The following is a 21,535-nucleotide window of genomic DNA, read 5'->3' as shown; positions in this document are numbered from 1 at the left end:
AAAAAAAAAATGGATTAGCTCCTACCGAGCCGTCTTACATCAGCATATCGAGATTTGGCTAGGGATCTCCGGAACACTTTGCGAAATGGCCGTCCCAAGTCCGAATCATTTCGGCAATTCGGCCTTTGGCCAAAACGTTTGGTTGATTCGCGAAGTGGCCGGCCCCGTCGCGAATTGGAAGCACTTTAGGTCTGAGCAGTAACATATGTTATTGCATATACTGTATATACAGGGTGTTCTGTTAATGGACCGACAAACTCAGAGGGTTGTTAGTAGGCATCAAGAGGAACAAAAATTTCAATGGAACATGGTGTCGCAAACCACGTTGAGAGGGTGAAAATCGCGAAAAACGCACGCAGGCTCCGAGTTCAGAGGAGACAAAGAGTGGATGTCAGTTGATCGCTGAATGCGTTCGTGGGTTCGCTCACCATATCTGCCGTTACCATCATTTACGCGAAGGCTGTGGACACGCTGCTGCTACACCACACATGTACCTCGTCCATATTCCTCTGCGGAACCTCTAACGGATTGGTACATGCGGGAATGTGCGTGTACGTGTAGTAAAACCTGACGTGAAGTTTGTTTCTGTGTAATGCTTGTTATGTGTAGTGCTGCCATCTGCCACCAGTTTTTCTAACTATGAGTGAAGTGTAATGATTAATCGTTGTAGGCCTGTTGCTCTCTGTGGCGAGACTTTTTAATGGGGAGATCATCTCGCATTTGCTCCTCAAAGTTGGGAACCACAGGAAACCAACTTCAGTCGACCACTACAATGGCGACGGTGGGGTTCGAATCCGGATCCTCGCGATGCGAGTCCGTCATTATGACCACTCGACCACCACTGCGGCCTGTGGACACACCGGAGGATCTCATAGCGCGGATTGTCGTCGCTGCGGAAGACATCAAAACCGTAACATGTATCTTCGAGCGCGTCCGGAAATCGTTTTCACGACGTTGTAGACTGTGCAATGACGTCAGCGGCCGCCACTTCCAACAACTCTTGTAATAATTAATCAAATAAATCTGTTTGCAGTTACTATTGTACTTTTTGTCGTTCCAGCGTGACGTCGAAACCTGCATGCGTTTTTTTTTTGCGATTTTCACCTTCTCAACGTGGTTTGCGACACCATGTTTCATTGCAATTTTTGTTCCTCTTGATGCCTACTAACAACCCTCTCAGTTTGCAGGTCCATTAACAGAACACCCTGTATATATATATATATATATTTTTTCCTTGTTTGTGTTGTCTATGTATGTGTAAGTTTCACTTTCTCCCCATAAAATATTATTATATTTTTATCGTTTAGTTTATTTCACATTTCTCGTCATACGTTAAGAATTCTGCCTTTTTTGTGTCGTGTGTGTATATTTTTTTAGTTTGTTTTTATCATTACGTTCTTCATTTGATATTCATAATTTTGTCTTTTTTATGTTGCACATATATATGTGTTTTTTTTTATAATTCTGTTCATGTCGTATCTTTTGTTGTATTTCTTAATTTCCGTGTAAGTTCGCAATCCGTACAAGCATCATTGCCTGTTGGTTGGTAAATATGTTTTACAAAACTTGATTTTAAATCTTTATGTATGTGTGAAAATGAATAAATTTAATTTGAAGAAAAAATATTACCTGTATCCACAAAATTTTATCAGCAAGTTAAAGTTCTCGAGGAATTCTTTACATGCATGAGTAGGATAAAGCTTCTTCAAATAACGAAACACTGTTCCCCTATAAAACAGAAATGGCCAAGAGAAAATTGATGTTCAAGATTTATTTGAATACTCTCCCGAGTGTAATGGATGCGTATAATTAAGAGTATAGTGGTTTAACTTCCACTGATATTTCAGTACCTACCAAGTTTTGGTTTCCTCCGGGGTGTACTGAATAAGAAGAATCTTCTGTCCGCTGTAAGATTTTTAAAACGAAAATTGAGTGACAGTATGAACATTTTTGTGATGATTCTAATGGCCATACATTAAAAGGACGGTGATTTAATAAACATCGAAATTATTAAAGGCTTAATAGTGTCTTACTGTTTGTACTGAAGTGCAACGTCCGTGAAGTATTTTCTTCTCAGGCGATACGTTTGATCTTTGAATCCCTGCAAGGATAGTATACTATACAATGTTAGTAACTAGTCTTCTTTTGAATACGTCAAAAATATGTTACTATTGATTAAGAATTTATTATGGATTCACATACATACCACTAAAGTATAACTAAGTATACAACCTCTGACAATAAAGTTCGGTGAATGAAGTCAGAACGGCCGATCTGGCAACACTGGCGAAGCAAAACGCTGCACATGCGTATCGGCAGGTGTTGACCATCTGCCGCCACCGTTGTTCAGTTGAGCGTCGCTTGTGTTACGTGAAAGACTTGTTTTACAAAGTGCTTGTTTAGTGCGTTGGTTCTTAACTGAGAACAGGAAAATGAACAGGAAAATCCACAAGGAATTTCTACGTGAGGGAACGACGATGAATGCTGCAAGATACATTGAAATTTTGACCCGTTTCATGAAACGTCTACGCAGGGTACGACCTCAGTACGCACAACAAGGTTCATGGTTTCTTGTTCACGAAAATGCTCGCCCTAATACAGCCAACATCGTCAAACAGTTCCTGGCAAAAAAGGGGGTGGTGCAAATTGAACATCCACCATACTCGCCAGATCTCAATTCTCCAGACTTCTTCCTATTCCCACGACTCAAACTAGCTTTGAAAGGAAAGAGATTTGACGATATTCCTGACATCCAACGAAACGTGACGAGGCTTTTGAACTCCATCCCAAAAGAAGACTTCTTGCAAAGTTTCCAGGACATGTATAGGAGATCTCAGCGGTGCATAGTAATGGGAGGTGACTATTTCGAAGGACACTAAGGTAACTTTCGTTAACATTTCATCTACGTTAATGTTACAGGACTATTCACCGAACTTTATTGTCAGAGGTTGTATATGAAACATATTGCATAAAACCAGACAGGTAGAGTGAATGGGTAGTTTTTTGTCTCACTAAAAAGAAGGTCGAAGTAGAATTTAAGCAATTTGAAGAGATGAAAGCTCACCGGATGGTCAGCATCGAGTTCAGCACCATACATCAGCACCCTATTCGCACATTGATCCAGATCCGACATCTGCCTTGGAAACCACGGCATGCCATCAAATGCTGTTGGCAAGATCATTACCAATAAATTTCATACCATCATTCGGCAGTTTCATAATTTTACGATTCAAACGTATCGGAATTCATCTTATTAATCTCATACGTACATAGCGGTAATCCAGGACTTGTTGGCGTTGGCGGTGGAATGGAATCATCGATGTCGACCTCTCCTTTTTCGTATTCTTCCAAAGAAACGCACTCAACTTCATGTTGCAGAGCGTGAAGTAACTCTTTCATTTGTTGTTGTTCGCATTGCACGTCGACGTATATTTCGTACTGAGAAGGTCTCTTCCTTGATTTCCTTGACTCTATATGCATTACGTTGACATTGTTCTCCTGCAACAATTCATTTAAGAGGGAATAAAAAGACATTTTGTCAGCACTCTAGCTCACTATGATAATCAGAACTAAAAAACGATGCGTATTACATCTGGCGAATTTGACTTGGCAACGGTTTCAGAAGGCGGGTGCGCATGCGTGGTGTACATACACCCGTTAAGATTTAGACAAATGGTATAATATGAGCTATCAGTTATATATATATATATATATATAGTACAGATACAGATGGAGTGAAAATCCTCGAATTTTACATGGAAAGCCTCAGATCGGTCCATAGGGTATGGTGTGTAATTTTCATGTGGTGGATTAATGGTCTCTATTTTTATGAGGATGACGCCGGACGTGCATAACAGCACTAACTGTAACCTAACAACAAACTCATAGTTACTGAATAGACGTCATCATCCTCATAAAAAAATAGAGACCAATAAACCAACACATAGAAATTCCGCGCTGTATCCTAATCTTTAGCCTAGTCTGAGGATTTTCACAATATCTGTATCTGCACCAGATAATGGTCTGGCATACTACTGTAGTTGCCTAAACCCCTGACAGAGGTGTCGATGGAAGTAGTTGGTACAATACTCGCCATCCTGTAGAATAGCAAGTTTCTATAATGAGATAATCTCCGTTCCAACCTCTAAAAATGTATTTGCCTCACCTGGAAAACCCGAAGTGCGCGAATAAGTCCACCGACTTGATTTCGCAGTGAAAAGATCACAGCTGATCCTTTGTCCGATTCACCATTGGATTCACCTTTCTCCTCCAGAGCTTTTTTATTTTCACCAGCTTCTTCACCAGTGTTCTTGTCGTCTTCTAGTTCATCTTTTTCCAGATCGAAACGGATCTTTCTCTGAAATATCCCGAAATTGAAAACACTCCAAATAATTAAAGATTCTTTCTTTCATCCAAACAATATGTCATATTTAGCATGAACTTCCAAACAAAACAAAACAAAAAGAATGTATCTCTTTCATAGACTCTTTTTCCCATTTCTTGATATCAATACATTATACGAAAAGGAGGAAAAGGGGGAAAGGAGTCTTTCTAGTGGAATTCATATAAGTGAGTGCCGAATAGCCAATAGAACATCGAGACAACTAAAAATAGCTATATCCTTTTCGGAATATTCCGTATAATGGTGTAGATAAAACTGAGAGTAAGAAGTTGATGGTGGGGGCGACTTCATCTTTCAAAACCGACCTGTTGACAGCATTAGTATAACTCATGAATTTTATCTCCGGTCTTTATGTGGAGGTCTGCTGAATTAATAAGCTGCGTATTAGGATGATAGATACTTGGCTGTTTGCGCTTTTACGATATACTGTCATTCCCACGTAAAAATATTCCCGTCTTCAGCCTGAGCGCCTGGAGTAGCAGCAATGAGGCTTCTTTACGTACTACGTATAAAGAGAACAGAAGTGTTTCTAAATCCACAAACTTCCTAAAATACTAAGAGAGGTTCGAATAATGATGACAGGAGTTTGAAAATTTGAAGGTCTTCCATTAAAAACAACCATTTTTTTAAAAATTAATAAGTCAATATGTACTATGTATTGCATTTGTTGTGGTTTTATTGGTGGTAAAAATAATGCCAGTAGTATTTGGGCTCTCTCCAGCGAGGTCCAACCCCTCGGGGTAAAAGGCTTATATCCCTCTTGGGACAGAGCCTGGATCACGACTGGTCTTACAGTAGTGTTCGGGTGATTAAACGTTCTTTTCTGAAACCACTATTGCCAGTCGATTATGCTGTTTTTCTTGGTCTCCAACCAAAGAAGTCCTATTCGGTTTTGATTTCTAGAAAAATCAGAGAAAAATCGTCGAAAGATTAAAGTAAATTGAAGACCAGTAATGGTAAACGCTGTAAGTTCCAAAACGCAAAATTTACAGGAGAGCGAAAAACTAGTTTCAGTTGCCATGGACCAACGTGTTAAGTGGCATCTACTAACGCGTTTTTCAACTACTCAGAGTGATTTGGACACTCATATCGTTTCCCAGGTTGACAACCTTAGTATTTACTACGTTTTGAAGCAAAAAAAAAACTTTTTTGTTTTTTGGTGCTTTTTTACTGTGTTTACCATTTCTGGTCTTCAATTTCTTGGCTGTGAAACTCTAAACACTCTATAGTACTGTCAAGTTGGAACTTCTCGATAGAATTCAAGAGAACAACTTTCTCTTGGGATATGTAAACAAGCGATATCAGTGATAATCAACAATCCTCAATCGATGCAACGGGCATGCCAATCTTGGATTTGGTGAAACATTCCCAGTTTGATCATTTGATCATTTTTGTCGCACCACAATCATTTTCTGCACACGAGGGCTAATTAGACCGGGACCTGCAATTTATTGCAGATTCCGAACGGCAGCCTTTATTTTTTATATTCATCGAGAGGTTGGTGTGGGACTCCCTGCGGTAGCAATAGTTTTTTGTGGTCATGTCGCAGTTTCTGTTGCACACCTGTGTCAGGAAAGTTTCTAACAAGGATGAACTGGGTATCGAACTCTCGTGGCATCTCTAAACATCCTTTGGTACTTTAAGCGAGTATCTTATCGACCTGGGCTACCGCGCCCAACTTGCCCAGTGAAAATTCTGTTATTTTAACAGGTATCTCACACATGTCTTTGTATACAACAATTTGTCCGATGAGTGTCTTGATCCTTTCAGTATCTAAATGTTCTTAGCTACGTGATTTTGTTGTGCCTGATTGCTTTAGCTACGTGATTTTGTTGTGCCTGATTGCTCTTAGCTACGTGATTTTGTTGTGCCTGATTGCTCTTAGCTACGTGATTTTGTTGTGCCTGATTGCTCTTAGCTACCTGTTTTTGTTGTATCTAATTGTTCTTAGCTACCTGTTTTTGTTGTATCTAATTGTTCTTAGCTACCTGTTTTTGTTGTATCTAATTGTTCTTAGCTATGACAGTTTTTTAGGTACATAGATTACCACCGTGAGAAGTTCTATCTCAATAGTTTCAGTTGAATCTTCCAAGTGTTATGGTAGTGTTTTCAAACATAAGACGGACAAAGATTGATTAAATTACAGAAGCCTAGAGGAGAGAGAGAGAGAGAGAACAAAGGCTAAAAATTTCAAATTACCCGTCGTCTTTTACAAGAACTTCATATATTCGCGGAATATTTACTGTGATTAAATACCATGGGCACGATCAATTATTGCATGCTGATTTCACCTATTATTATAATACACTAAGACTAATAATTTGCAATTTTCGACACCCAAAACCCTTATGACAACTAAACAAAAGGACCTTCCGAAAAATGAATGTTCTCGTTCAGTCCCTGAAAAGAAATACCTTCTTCTCGTCGAGGCAGAAGAATTACTTCAATTGCTACTTATGTGCACTTCACAAGTACTTTCTCCGTAAATCCTATCAATTTGACAAATACCAAATAGAACTACTGCAAAGAGAAGCTTTTAAATTTACTCTTAAAAGTCAAGCACTTCATATTTTTTCGTCTGAAAAAGAGATTACAGGGATAGAACATAAAGAAAAGAAAGATGGAACAAGTTTTTTATACCATAACAAGAAAAAATTTTCACGACATAATCCATTTGAAACGATTTCTATATAAAAAGGCTTTTTTTTTTTTTCTTCTCTTCTTACTAGTCTTTTTGTCTTTTTGGTGAAATTTTCGTCATTCAGACAGTCAGACAGAATGGTGCTAATAATACCGTCCATCACCAAAATCATTACTGGTCGTGTTGGAGATATCACGTATCGGTCTAGTTTGTTCGTGACAAAACCGGAGCCTTTTCGCTAATTTCTCCTGCGGCTGGGAGTATATCGATGCTATTCCAATACTCGTTAAGGATTCGATACGCTGTAAGGATTTTCCAGCATTAGAATCCCTTTCCGGATATTGGCAGGGTTATAGTACATTCGCGGGTAATAAGGAGTAGTCGAGTGATATGGAATACCAGGTTTTCCTCTGCCTCCAGGTATGGCCTACAAGTGGAGGGGGAACAGTAATAAACAACTTCCAAATGCCCCATCATGCTATAGAGCAATGGTTGTCAACCTTTTCAAGCCCACGGCCCGGTTTCATTCATTTTTGTGAGTCGAAGGCCCGGTCAAACACACGATCAAAGGAAAATGAATGAGGGAAAATGAAACGGCTAATCACTCGTGGCCCGGTATGAATGATATCAGGGCCCGGCGGTTGAGAAACACTGCTATAGAGCATAGTTTCCCCAACCTTTTTTGTCCCATCGCCCCCTTCTTCAGAAATTTTTTTCTCCCATCGCAATCTAACCCATAGGATCCTATGTTATACCCGTAGCTTCTACCGCCTCCCCCGAAACTTTCCATCGCCCCCAAGGGAGTGTTAACGCCCACGTTGGGAATCACTGCTATAGAGTCAATGTGAGCTATAGGGGCCCTGCTTCTAGATGTGAGGGCCATGACTGGCGTACTGCGTGGGAATAGGGGCTTTTTCTAGTAAAAAAACGAAAAATGAACAGGGCCCCCCCCCCCCCCGAGCAATTCCTGTTCCGCTGCACTGTGTATGCCTATGGTTAGGAAGCCAAAAAGACCCTCCATGACGCACCATTCTGCATTCGTCCCATATGTCCCGTATTACACGTTTAAAAAGAAATACGATAAACATGTTGGGGTAAATCGAGAAGCTATCCATTCTTAGAATAAGACAACCGTAATTATTCTTTATGGGTGTTGTATAATATTTTATCATGTGTATATATTATTTATAATTTGTGTTAATTGCATTTTTAATTGGGTTGCTGTATTTTTGAAATATGACATCCATATTTTTATGGGCATCTTTTTATCAGCCACCTCGTTGGGCATTTTGCCTGTTGTGGCGTTGTATTTGTATTTGTATTTGTAATAGCAATTCGATGGCATTAAATTTGTGTCGAATCCATTGGAAAAATCAAATTAATGACTTAGAATTCTTTACAGAGGCGTGGGTGGGCCTTCCCTTCGCATCCTTTTCAGGAGGCGCCGTTGATATTCACCTTTTTTGTTGATATCATCTTTTTTGGCGTTGAAATAGTGTTCCTTAATTTTGGACACGTAGTATGTCACTTCGAGCATTCGAATTATAGTAAATAGATAGCACAAGCTGTGGCGTATTTACAGGGGGGCTTAGCGGGCTATAATCCTATAATACAAGTTCAGAAAGGCTTCAAATTTGAGGAATGAGTGGCCAAGAAAATTAATAAAATGGGAGAACGTGGCAGCAATATCTATACATAACCCTAAATAAATTCGCCTCAGCGGAGACAGAAAGAGACTAGATCAGTGAGTGATCAAGAGAGTTTGCAAGCACGTGAGTGAGCAAAAGAGTGGCCTACAGAGCGAGGGACCAGGTCACTGATTGACCTAGAGCGTGTGCAAGCATGTCAATGACAAAAAGAGCGACCTATAGCATGCGTGAACGTGTAAATGATCAAAATAGTGACATATAAAGCAAGGAACCATGTCAGTGAGTGACTGAAAGAGTGACCTAGAGCGTGTGCATGTATGTGAATGCCCAAAACAGTGTGCATGTATGTAAGTGAGCAAAACACTGCAATCATGTGAGTAACCAAAGTAGTGTGCCAGAATGTGAATGACTAAAATAGTGACTTGAAGAGTGTATGAGCATGAGAGTGACCAAAATACTGACTTAGAGACACAGGTGTACTTACAAAGGGAGGGGGAACCAAACAGAGAGGTTGTATAGCACAGGGTGGTGAATTTGAGGAAAGAGTAGTAAAGAATGGAATGGGAGAAGGGCGGCCAAATTCGTGTAGCCCACAGGTGGCAAAACCATAAATGTGCCTCTGAGCACAAGCTAATTTAAAATTACCAATATCGATGTCTCTGTTGAATTTACCGCCGATGAGCATTAGGCACAAATCACACAGTGGCGATATAATCTGTTCTTCAAACCAATTCATCTCAATTGGTCACCAAGCATTTAGTTAATTTTCATGGTTTTATTTCATTTTACAAAGAATGTAAGCATTCAAATTTGCCACGATCACTTCTGACGTGTCGACGAGTTTCTTGGATTCGATCTCCTATAAACGGAGAGGTTTTGCGAATGCTCTAATATAAGATTTGCCCCAACCCCACCTACCTAATCTTAGAACTTTTCAACGTAGTGAGTAGTAACTACCACCTCGTTGGCTATGGAGAGGGTAGGAGGACATGATGGAAATGGAAGCGAGAAGCGAATTGGAATCGAACGCATTAAGTTAGACATTCTTTCATTGCCTGGAACGTTGCTAGGGTAAGGAATCTCCACCAGAGGCCCCATTTGCAGGATTCCACACCTCGAAGTGTCTGTAATTGCTCTCTCCAGGAATCTCCTTTTATTCACATTACGCTACCCCGCGTGCTTCTTCTACCCACACTTGCATATTTGACAATGAATGTTTTACTCGCGTGAATAGAGAAATCCGAAATTTTAATTATAGTCTTTCTTTCCTTCTCCTTGTTTTTCTTTTCCTTTCCTTCCTCGCTTTTGTTTCCTCACTTGAAACCTTTGAGAAACAGTCAATGGAATTTATCCATTTAAAGAGGTTATTAGAATTAGAATTCAAATTCATTTTTTTTTCTTGTTTTCATTTCTGAATTTTCTTTTATTGAAACTACTCTAATCTTGACAGTTTCTTGAACTTATACAAATACAAATACAACGCCACAACAGGCAAATTGCCCAACGAGGTGGCTGACTTAAGAACATCATGGATCCCCGAGCCATTTTTTGGAGGCCCTACCTACTACTGCTACACCACACATGCATCCCCCCCGCGGAACCCCCCAACGAATCGGTACATGCGGGAATGTGCGTGTACGTGTAGTGCAACCTGACGTAAAGTTTGTTTCTGTGTAATGCTTGTTATGTGTAGTGCTGTCATCTGTCCCCAGTTTTTCTAACTATGAGTGAAGTGTTATGGTTGAATGATTTACCGTTGTAGGACTGTTGCTCTCTGTGGCGAGACTTTTTAACGGGAAGATCGGCTCGCATTTGCGCCTTGAAGTTGGGAACCACAGAAAACCAACTTCAGCCGACCACCACTGTGGGGTTCGAACCCGGATCCTCGCATCACTAGTCCGGCAAAAAATTTCACTTAGGGCTCGTCCGGGCAAACTTCTCGGTTTGTTTTTGAGGAATTATGCAAACACTTGTTCTCCGATATATTCAAAGATTCGTTTGAAGCTTCAGTGTGGGCCCAATCCTTTACCAACAAACGTCGATTTAGATTTAGTTTTCCTTTCCTTTCGAGTTATTTGTCCTTTTTTTTATTTGTATTTCATTTATTTATTACACATGAATAGATCAAGACTGGCCGGAAAATCGGACTTCTTTACGCTGTATCATCTCATCGCGAAGTGGGATGGAGGACACACACCTAGATTTTGAGCGCTTTGTCGCTTTCTCATTGGTGGAAAATGATCACGTGACTTTCAGTATTATGCCGGAAGAGTGAGAAAAATTTGACGAGTTGCCACAAAGAGAGACAATTGTTGTGACGGTGGTGGTTGAGTCGCTGATATGTTCAAACTTTAAAAGACTTCTGAAAGAGATAAAAAAAAAACCAGGCAGAGAAAAAGTGCTCGATCCTATTGGTCCATTTAAAGGAATTGAAACTCTTTTTTTAGGTGAATCTTCTTACGACCGATTTTCATTCTAAGCCGCATGGCTGAAAATCCTTCCGCGTACACAGAGTTTTTGCTAGGCAGAAGAAATTTACTAAATTGTGTTATGGTAGCCTCTTGTTTTGTCATTCCACGCTCATACCAAAATTCTATGCGCAGAAAAACAACAGGTTTTCACAGGTAAAAAAAGTTAGAGGGCACGTTGCTCAAGACTTTATCACCAATGGTTGAACGAAATGGGTGGGCAACTAAAAGATCAGTTACATCTAGTTATTGTACAGAAAGCGTTAAGTCACTAGCGGGATATAGAGGTCACTACAAGCCAATAATAGCCCTCGCTCAGACTATCAAATTACAACTATACGTAGATCACTGCGAAAGGTTCAGGACACGAAAAGAGGTAGTCATTGATTCTGATTTTTCATGGCTTTTGTCTTCTTGAAGTATTCTTCATAGTGCAGATTTTTATAGGCAAAAACCTGTGGAAAAGAATGCTCTGAGCTCAAGGCCGTAGCGAGGGGGGACTTGGGGATCTGGTCCCCCCGAAATGACTAAAAAAGAGGAAAAGATGGCCAAATCTATTGTTCAATCACTTTGGTCCCCCCAAATGAAAGTAGTCCCCTCCCAAATGAAATTTCGGGCTACGGGCCTGTGTCTGATCTCATCTTTCTTTCCTCAATTCCATAAGATAGATGTGGTACCAGTTGAACCCACGACTCTTGCAGAAACTCGATTGCTCTTGATCCAAAATGAACTGTCGCATTTTGATGATGTAGGAGAATGCTTAGTATCTCTATCTTTGGACTCTCTCGTATTTGGTTCAAAACAAACAAATTTGCAACCAATCCATTGATGGCATTTCTTTCTTATAATGCGATGGAAAAGTCGAATGTTTACATTTGCTTTTTTTACATAATTGCCTTTTTTTTATAAGTGAATATTACTGATAGATTCAAGTTCCATCACCTGTGATGAAGAAAATCGTCCCAGATGAGTTTCAAAGTACATTTTGCCAATTTTTTTTTTCATCGCAAATTACATTGTTTCACCCTTTTATCTTTTAGGTTGATCCGTGAAAGAGCTGGTACCCATTGGTTCTTCCAGAAAAATATGAGAGTGTTCAATGTTATTCATCGCTGCCGAGAGATTCAATGCTCAAGAAACTCTTCATTTTTTATCATTTTATGTCATTTTGGGGTCCTCTGTAACCATGGCTTTTGCAGGAAGGAGATTCCGAGAGAATTCCTTCATTCATTGTTTGGGGAGGTAGCTCGCTTGGTTTTTTCATGGTTCTGCCACAACGAAATTCAAAAAATCCGCCAGAAACATTAATTTGTAATGGGAATGAATCTGAGATAACAGACTGAAAACACTCGAGGCACTGCTTTTCCCAGGAGCGACTCGAGACAAAATCTTCACATGTGTGCATGGTCAACACAAGGGTGGGGTTGATAGGTCTTTAGCCCTGAGGTCGATTCTCAGCCTACTTTATCGCACACCAGCCTAGACGATTCTCATCATTTTGTTTTTTCAAGCTATAAAATCACTATAGAAGCGGCCCTTAAAAAGTCTTTGCCGGGGACCAGTCAAAGTTTCCAGCACAGGGGTACTGCCGCAGGATGCTGGGGGGCCATACATGTGTGGTACATTTTTTCGGCGCTCACATCCAGAAGAGGCCTAGGAGGCCTCCCGATTTCCTTCAATTTGAAATGCTTGAAAAATAACAACTGACTTCTTCACAGCACTGAAGCATTGTACTGTGGAACCTACCCTAACGGACATCTCCCGTTAGCGGACACTTTTCTGATCACCGGTCCAGTGGAATAGAGCTATAATGTACAGTAAAACCTCTCTTTTGCGGTCATCGGTGGGACAAAAAAATTCGTTCGTAAAATAGGGGTGACCGTTAATGAGGGATGTTCGTTAAGAGGGGTTTTACTATATTTCACTTCTCAATAGCGGACGGTAAACTCAGGCAAAAACTCTAATTTTTTTCCAAACTCTAATTTATTAATTTTTGATCATAAATCGAGAATTTATCATATTCAACTAAGATTATGTTTAGTCCCAAGCTCGTGTTGGTAAATATAGTTAATCGTCAATTTATTACTTAATTAATTGAACATAACTATGCTCCAAGATGGCGAATCCGAATAGTAATGCTGGTTTTGTTTGCACATGTTGATACGTGTGAAAAAAAAACGTGTTATGTGAATTTTAGTTTTTCTACACACTTATTTTATTTTAATTAATTTTCATTGAAAAATATGTGTAGTGCACGTGTCACGTACGGGTAAAAATAATTAACTGGTTTAATGAAGAGAAGAAAGGTTATAAATTAATTTATAAAGGTTGTATTTATCAGACTTTCCAACTTTATTTGGCAATTATACATAATCACCGCTAAAAGTAATATAAATGTAGTGGAATGCAATCAAACTTTCTTTATCGAAACGATTGATGATCATGCACAATCACCAGTGAACCACTTTCACACATAGTAACCAGTGCTGTCTTAACGCATGGGACCACCCGGGCACGGCCCGGGGGCCTCAAGAGAAGAGTGGCCTCAGAAAAATGAGAAGCAGTTGAATTTTTCGAGAATTTGCCAGGAAGGACCTCAGTGAAATCACTTGGCCCGGGGGGCCCCATGATGCTCTTAAGACGGCCCTGACAGTAACATATACATTTTAACATTAAAATGTATAAGAAATGATTGCGACAGAAGCCAGACATCGTATAAATGTAGAAGTTGTGTTTCGCTGTATATCTTACCTTCCCGATAACGGACAAAATTTATGGCCCCCATGGGTGTTCGTTATCTAAGGTTCTACTGTACTGGATGCCCATGTAGTTTTTTCACGTCCCGAAACTTTATTATAATGACCAACGTACTGTTGCTGTGCCTTTCATAGTTATTACTGACCTGATGTAAGTTCTTGACTCTTTCATGTGGAATTTTCCCAGTGATTACACAAGCTAGTGTCTTTTGATTCATCCTGTGACCCATGTACGTTTGGGTACTTAATTGTTTGGGTACGTAATTGAAAAAAATAAATAAATAACTTTTGTTTTCATGTAACTTGTTTGCTCTATTTTTCAAGGATAAGTTCTGAATCTGGAATAAGAACTTACCTGAACATGAAGGCATCATATAGGTTTAAAAGAATATACAGGGTGTCCTGTAAGTTCTAATTTGGCTATTATCGCATCAACCGTTAGCCGTAGAGGTATGGTTTTAATTTGAAATTGCTCAAAATGTATTCGAAAATTACCCTGTACCAGTTTTGAGAGTGAAAATATAGTGTCATAAAATTAAAATCTAAATTTTTATACGGTTCCCCTGTCTTCTAATTTCCCATTAGAAAGCTGTTGCCCTGTCTCTCTTAAGGCCAAAAAAAAAAAAAAAATGAAGAAAATTGCGTTTCTAAGTGCAATATTCCTTGAGATATTTGAATTCGAAATTTCGGGGAAAAGTTGGGAAAGAACAGCATAAATGAGGGAAAGAAGCGTTGTCCGTTAGTTTTTGCTGTTCTCACCCACCTTTTCTCCGATTTCCGAATTCAAATTTCTCAGTGAATATTGCAGCCACTGTGGTGGTCGAGTGGTCGTAGTGACGGATCCGGGTTCGAATTACCCATAGTTTGCAATAAAAATTGAATTAACATAAGTGTGAAGAAGATAAAAACATAAAGATCATTATCAGTCTTGTAATGTTGGTTGGCTTTCTTCACACGTATCAACACGTGCAAATAAAACCAACATTACCATTCGGAATCAGCATCCTGGACCATAGTTACGTTCAGTTAATCAAGTAATAAATTGACGATTATAATCATATTTACCAACACGAGCTTGGGATTATTCATATGATCACCGTTGAATATGATAAATTCTCGATTTATGAACAAAAATCAATAAATCAGAATTTGCCTGATTTCACTATCCGCTATCGAGAAGTGAAATACGTACATTAAAGCCCTATTACACGTGACCGGGGATCAGAAAAGTGTTCGTTAACGGGAGGTGTCCGCTAATGGAGAATTTCCGTTAGGGGAAGGTTCCACTGTGCCAGTTATTCGTAAATATATCAGTTCTTTAGAATAAAAATTTTGAAATTACGAATTTTAATAAAAAGTAATCGTAATTTTTACGAAATTTTTCAAAAATTACCACTTTTTTTTTAACGTGATGGAGGTTTACAGTTTTTGTATTTTGTTCTCATAAAATATTGTAAATAATTCTTATAATACTCATTAACGCATAGATGTTTTTCAAGTGTGAAAGCAGTTCTGATGCCAATTAATTAATGTTAAAATTGTGGATTTTTTTAAATAATACTTTCTAGCAGTTATGTCTTAATGGGTTGGCCAACGAGGCTTGGGCTAAATAGGAGCTACCAAATTGCTGAAGACTCATTAGTTCTCGAATTATTTCTTTCATTAATTTTGGGAATTATTTCTTTCACTAATTTTGGAAATTATTTCTTTCATTAATTTTGGAAATTATTTCTTTCACTAATTTTGGAAATTATTTCTTTCACTAATTTTGGAAATTATTTCTTTCATTAATTTTGGAAATTATTTCTTTCATTAATTTTGGAAATTATTTCTTTATAATTAACTCCGAGAATTTTTAGTAATTCATTTTTATTCTATTTTGTCATTTTCGGTGCGTTTCAGTGTTTTCCAAAACATCTCTGTACATTCTGCAATTATATATACCGTTGTATATAGATTCTGCTCCCTCTCGAAATTTCTTTAAATCGGGGCTCAAGTGGGCCCAAAAAAAAGAATCTGAGCCCACTTTTTACGAGTTGGAGAAAAATTTTATGAAGAAAATCTCAGGGAAAAGTATAAGTCTGTAAGTAAATTTTACATCAGTCGAGACCATGTCCCTGATGTATTTCACCTTGAACTCAACCGACTCCTTGCTTTATTTGTGAGAATCATGATTATTATAAAAAATATACTTAGTTTCTTACCTTTATATCTTCGATATAGGAGTCAGAGAAATCTGGTAGACTTGCCATAGCAGGAGTACTGCAGCATCTTCTACTTTGGAAAATACTTCGCTTTTCTTGAGCGATGTCTTTTTCGGCTCGTCTCATGGCGAGATTTTCCGCCTGGAAATTAGTATTTACTCGATAAACGTTATTTTCTCGTAAATGGCTGCGTTTAGTTTTGTTTTTTTCCCCTCCGAGCCCAAGTTAAGATGTCTTTTGAAGGTTTGCTCTTTTAAAAGACGATCTCTCTCTTAAGTTCGCGGAAAGGTATTGAGCATGTCCAGCTCCTCCCACGTCGAGTGAACAACCCGCCAATAGCGAGAGGTAAATACATTTCTCCGCTCCCGTTTTTTTTTTTCCTGAAGAAAACTACCGGATAGGCCACTGTATATGGTACACGTCGAGGAGGCAACGAAAATATAGGAAGTGCGGGTAATATGGAATACCATTTTATTTTGTGGTTATCTAATCTGAAACGTGAGAGAAACCTCTCTGCATTTCTGTAAAATTTGGATTATTAGCGTTGTAGTAACGGGTGTATCGTACCCTTTAATTGGCGAGCACTGAAATGTCCAGAGGAGAAAAATTTTGAGGTGTTATATATTAAGCGAATGAGGGGTACCCTGAATGCTATTACATGATTTTAAAAAAAATTATTGTCGAGATTTAAAAGAAATATGGGATGCTGCACTTCAGGGGAACATACTGAATTTATTTGATTTATATAAATTTGAATAGTTTAAAAATGTAATTTATTGTTTTTGCCAACTTACTTTTCTATCATTTATTTATTTACAGGGTGGGCAAAAAGTCCGTAGAAACTTAAAAAATTCATAAAAACCGGAAAAATAACCGAAATAAAAACGGTTTGCAGGGTTAGCATCGCTAGGTCACGGGAATTTTTTTAAGACGGGGGGGGGAACTCAAAAAACAGCCGATACGTGGCGCTGGTAAGAGCGACTTCGGTAAAAATATGCAAATGAGACGGTTATAAGAACTTGCGCTCCTAATTCACAACCAGATCACCGTTGTAAACCGTGTGTGTGGACCTGCTGCACTTTGCCGTTGCTGGATTTGTGACTCGCCTGCAATGTGTTATCCCCTGTGGTGGTGGTCATGTGGAGAACACATGCTGCTGTAATAAACGATTTGGAGGCATTCTGTTCGTTATTTGCGTATCTTTTCTTTAACTTGTGTACGTCAGCGCCACCTATCGGCTGTTTTTGAGGTTTCCCCCCCCCCCTGCCATAAAAAAATTCCCGTGACCTAGCGATGCTAACCCTGCAAACCGTTTTTTATTTCGGTTATTTTTCCGATTTTTATTCATTTTTAAAGTTTCTACGGACTTTTTGCCCACCCTGTATTTATGCAATATTGTTGACCTAAAGGCCTATATAAGAGATCGCGGGAGAGTCAAAAATAGTGGAGGGGAGTTTGTTCCATTCAACTATGGTATTAGGAAAGAAACTGTCTTTAAAACAGTGAGTGGAGGAAAAAATAGGTTCTAATTTTTGGGGTGGTCAAGTCTATCGGAGATATAGGAAAGCTTAGTCAGAATACTGGACGTATCGAAATTTAGATGACCATGAGCAATCTTATAAAGCATGGCTAAGCGAGAGATAAGTCGGTGAGTAGCGAGTGGGTGGAGATTGAGTTCGAGCTCAAGATCGGAAACGGAACTAAAAAAGGACCAGCAGCCGTGAATATAGCGTGCGAATTTATTTTAGATAGATTCAAGTTTGTCGATATCACTAGAAGTGTGAGGATCTCAGACTTCAGCTGCACATGAAAGAACGGGAATAATATAAGTTTGGTAAGTCGGAGAGTCACGAGTAGAGAGTGTTTGAGGTTACGGCGGAGGAAGAAAAGTTTATTGAGACATTTCTCTCTGGTAGATACAATCGATATGATTATTCCAACATAGGTCAGCCGAGATTATGACACCCAAGGTATTTAAATTGAGAAACTTGGGGTATGGTTAGGTTATTGATCGAGTATGAGAATTTGAGGTGAAGAGTTTTACGAGTAGCTCTCATGAAAACTGTTTTAGAAAGGTTGATAATCATATGCCAAAATGAGCACCAGTCTGAGATGGAAACAAGATTACGTTGTAGAATTTCTTGATCGGACTTGTGATTAATTACGCGGTAAATTACGCAGTCATCAGTCATCAGTCACCAAATCCAATGATGCAGTTGAGGGTTTTAGGCAGATCGATATAAACTAAAAACAATAAAGGCGAGAGGACCGCTTCCTGAGTACCTGAATTTACAGTGGAAATGGCGAGTCATGATCTTTAAAATGGACAAACTATTTACGAATTTTTAGGAAAGCTCCTAACCATTTGAGCAGTTGTGCATTCAGGCTAAGATTTCAAAGTTTAAGAAGTCCATTGTGGGAAACTTTATCGTAGGCTTTAGGAAAATCCAAGAAATTGATATCGGTTTGTATCTTACTGTCAATGGCTTTGGAAAGATCATGGATGAAAAGGGACAGTTGCAATGTAGTTCGAAAAAGGGATCGTCTAAAGCCGTGTTGGTTGGGAAACAAAAAGTTAATGGAGTCTAAATGGGTACGGATTTATACTTTGCTATACGTCTTCTACATACATGACATTTCCCTTCAAAATGCAAGGGCCATAAATCGTTCTTGCTTGACTTGTCAAAAAATAAGAGACGCGTGTACCTTTGAGTCATTTGCTGGTAATTACAGGAACTTCATGAACAGCTCACAAGTAAAAATCAAATGTTTAGGAGTTGCTTACAAGCATCAATGCCAAAGCGAGCTCAAAATATACGGTGCTTTTACTTGGAGAATATAAGAAAACCATGTTGCTTTTGAGAGCAACACGGCCAAATAAAGGGTTAAAAATAAATGCATATCTCCGGAGAAAAAAAACAGGCATTTAAAACAAATCGTTTAAGGAAGTAATATGGAATAAGGGAGTTCTCGAAATGAGAAGTAAACTAATTTAAATTGATCAAAAACAAGATTTAATGAGTCTATGACGATGAAAAACGGAAATTTTTGTCTAATTTGTTTAACGTTTGTTTTTGAAGTTGATGATGATGGTGTGATGTCATAGTCTGTTATTTCTTCAGGAGCCGCCCCTGCTTGTTCGAATGGTTAAGGTCACGTGACTATTACACGATCTATCCCCGGCCGTGGTCATTTTCTATGTGTTTACTATAGCCTCTCTGAAGCGCAGTCTGTTTAATTGCGTTATTGGCGTTAATAATGGAGCTTTCGCACTGTGAACATAGGCGCCGGAATCTAGGAGCTGAGGCTATTTGAGCCCCCCCCCCCCCAATAAATTTTGTAAGGGGACTGAGCCCCCCAATAATTTCTGATGCAATGCACCTTCCCCCTCCTGCGTACGCGCTTGAGTCCCGTATATACGCGACGACGACCAGCAACTTTCAGCTCCTCCAATATTATCTTCATGTCGGCTCCTCTGGCTGTGCGTACGCTTGTTTTGAAAAGCATGTTACAAGACAGTGTTTCCCGACCGGTGTGCCGATATCTGCTAAGGGGTGCCGCGAGATATTATGGAGATAAATAAAAATAAAAAATGACAGCCCACTTAAGTTCTTAAAAATTTTGTTAAGTCGAATTAATTACTCTCATGCATGGCAGACTCATAGGATAGTTAGACCGCCATCGGATCTACGACAGCTCAGCGCGAGACAATTAATTCAGCTCCGGGGTAGAAATTCATCTGATGCGATTCTCGTAATTTTGAACTATTTCAAAAATTCTTTTTTCAGTGTCCATAGCTCTTCTTTAGGACGCTAAGTATTTCCTGGACCGAAAAGATGCATTTCTCTAATTTAATTTCTATTAGTTTCTCCTCTTTCTGCAGAGCCGTTATGTGAATTTCTAAACATTGGGATGATGGACTTTAATAGTGCTGCTGAATGAATTATGCCAGCCCTCAATATTATTATAGGTTTTTGCTAAGCCGTCAATAGTGGCGTCGAGCTGATTCCATAGTTCCAAGGATCTACAAATTTTGGATCTCTCCGGCGATTTCTTCGGGTTGGCCTTCCAATCCTAATTGCAGCTAATTTTCTAATGTTCAAAGCAAAATCACTGTCTGTCGGACATTTAACTTGCAATCCATTTGCCTGCACTCAACACCATAAACACTGCGAGAAATGGAAAAATCATCCTCTCTAGTTGCGTTGTGGACAGGGCCGTCTTAAGAGCATCATGGGCCCCCAGGCCAATTGATTTTGCTGAGGCCCTATCAAATAAATTCTCGAAAATTTCAACCAGGTCTCATTTTTGTGAGGCCCCTCTTCGCCCGGGTAGGCCCATGCCTTAAGACGGCACTGATTGTTGAAACGCGTTTCATTGCAGATAGGGACGTACGTTCGAAATGCTGGAGCTCGAGTCCTAATTTCAGCTCCTTTAAAAAACATCAGATGAATTTCTACGAGGAATAGCACTGAGCTGAATCGTCGATGGTGTCTCGCGCTGAATTGTCGGCGTTGAACTGTCGTGACGCCATCTCCATCTGGTGGCAGTGTCAGCAATGCGAGCTTTGAGTTAGGTTCGGCTGTCCATATATGGCCCCGTTCAGCCAACACCACGTGTAGCAGAAAGGCTCCACGCGAAGCTCGTGACGACACCGAAGAAGTCCATTTCAAATATAGTCATTGGATATACTGCAAAGAAAGGTAACGATATCGCATCCGTCGGCCTACTACATCCAATGGCTACAGGTGAAATGGAATCCTTCAGTGACGTGAAGGCTTTGCGCGGAGGCCTTCTGCTATAGATGGTGTTGGTCCAGCGCACACGAGCGTTAAGGAAAGAGGATCGGTTGGTTTTTGTAGTTTAATGGTCTAGGGCGCTCACCCGGTAAGTGAGAGGACGTGGGTTCGATTCCCCGCACTGCCAGTTGAATTTTCTTTCTTGGATTTATCTCCGCATCAGCCAGCTGCCGTAACCTTCTTAGTAATAGCGGAGAGTGTAGTTACAGAATTGATTATGAATTTCAGAAATCCAGAATAGATGAAATTCATAATACCAGAATTGATCATGAATTTCAGAATTCCACACACACAGAATGGATGATAATTCATAATTCCAGAATTGATTATGAATTTCAGAATTCCACACACACAGAATTGATGATAATTCATAATTCCAGAATTGATTATGAATTTCAGAATTCCACACACACAGAATTGATGATAATTCATAATTCCAGAATTGATCATGAATTTCAGAATTCCACACACACAGAATGGATGATAATTCATAATTCCAGAATTGATTATGAATTTCAGAATTCCACACACACAGAATTGATGATAATTCATAATTCCAGAATTGATCATGAATTTCAGAATTCCACACACACAGAATGGATGATAATTCATAATT

At 39.3% G+C, this 21,535-nt stretch overlaps 1 protein-coding gene across 1 annotated transcript in view; it reads right to left on the bottom strand.

The window, feature by feature from the left end:
• LOC149072870 (tryptophan 5-hydroxylase 1-like) overlaps window positions 1-21,535 on the bottom strand; it is a 78,822-nt gene that overhangs the window by 7,826 nt on the left and 49,461 nt on the right. Inside the window, exons 2-8 of the mRNA XM_089247013.1 lie at window positions 16,121-16,261; window positions 4,166-4,357; window positions 3,270-3,498; window positions 3,065-3,165; window positions 2,034-2,101; window positions 1,855-1,905; window positions 1,630-1,728 (exon numbers count right to left, since the gene is read on the bottom strand). Of these exons, the coding sequence (XP_089103139.1) occupies window positions 1,630-1,728; window positions 1,855-1,905; window positions 2,034-2,101; window positions 3,065-3,165; window positions 3,270-3,498; window positions 4,166-4,357; window positions 16,121-16,246 (866 nt within the window). The 5' untranslated portion in view covers window positions 16,247-16,261. The remainder of the gene's footprint in view (window positions 1-1,629; window positions 1,729-1,854; window positions 1,906-2,033; window positions 2,102-3,064; window positions 3,166-3,269; window positions 3,499-4,165; window positions 4,358-16,120; window positions 16,262-21,535) is intronic.

The sequence above is a fragment of the Pholcus phalangioides genome, unplaced genomic scaffold (genome assembly GCF_987345545.1).
Source record: "Pholcus phalangioides strain wild (caught in Gottingen) unplaced genomic scaffold, Ppha-v1.0 ptg000017l_1, whole genome shotgun sequence".
Taxonomy (NCBI): domain Eukaryota; kingdom Metazoa; phylum Arthropoda; class Arachnida; order Araneae; family Pholcidae; genus Pholcus; species Pholcus phalangioides.
Note: the sequence above shows the minus strand (reverse complement) of the source record. Positions and strands in the feature narration are given on the sequence as shown.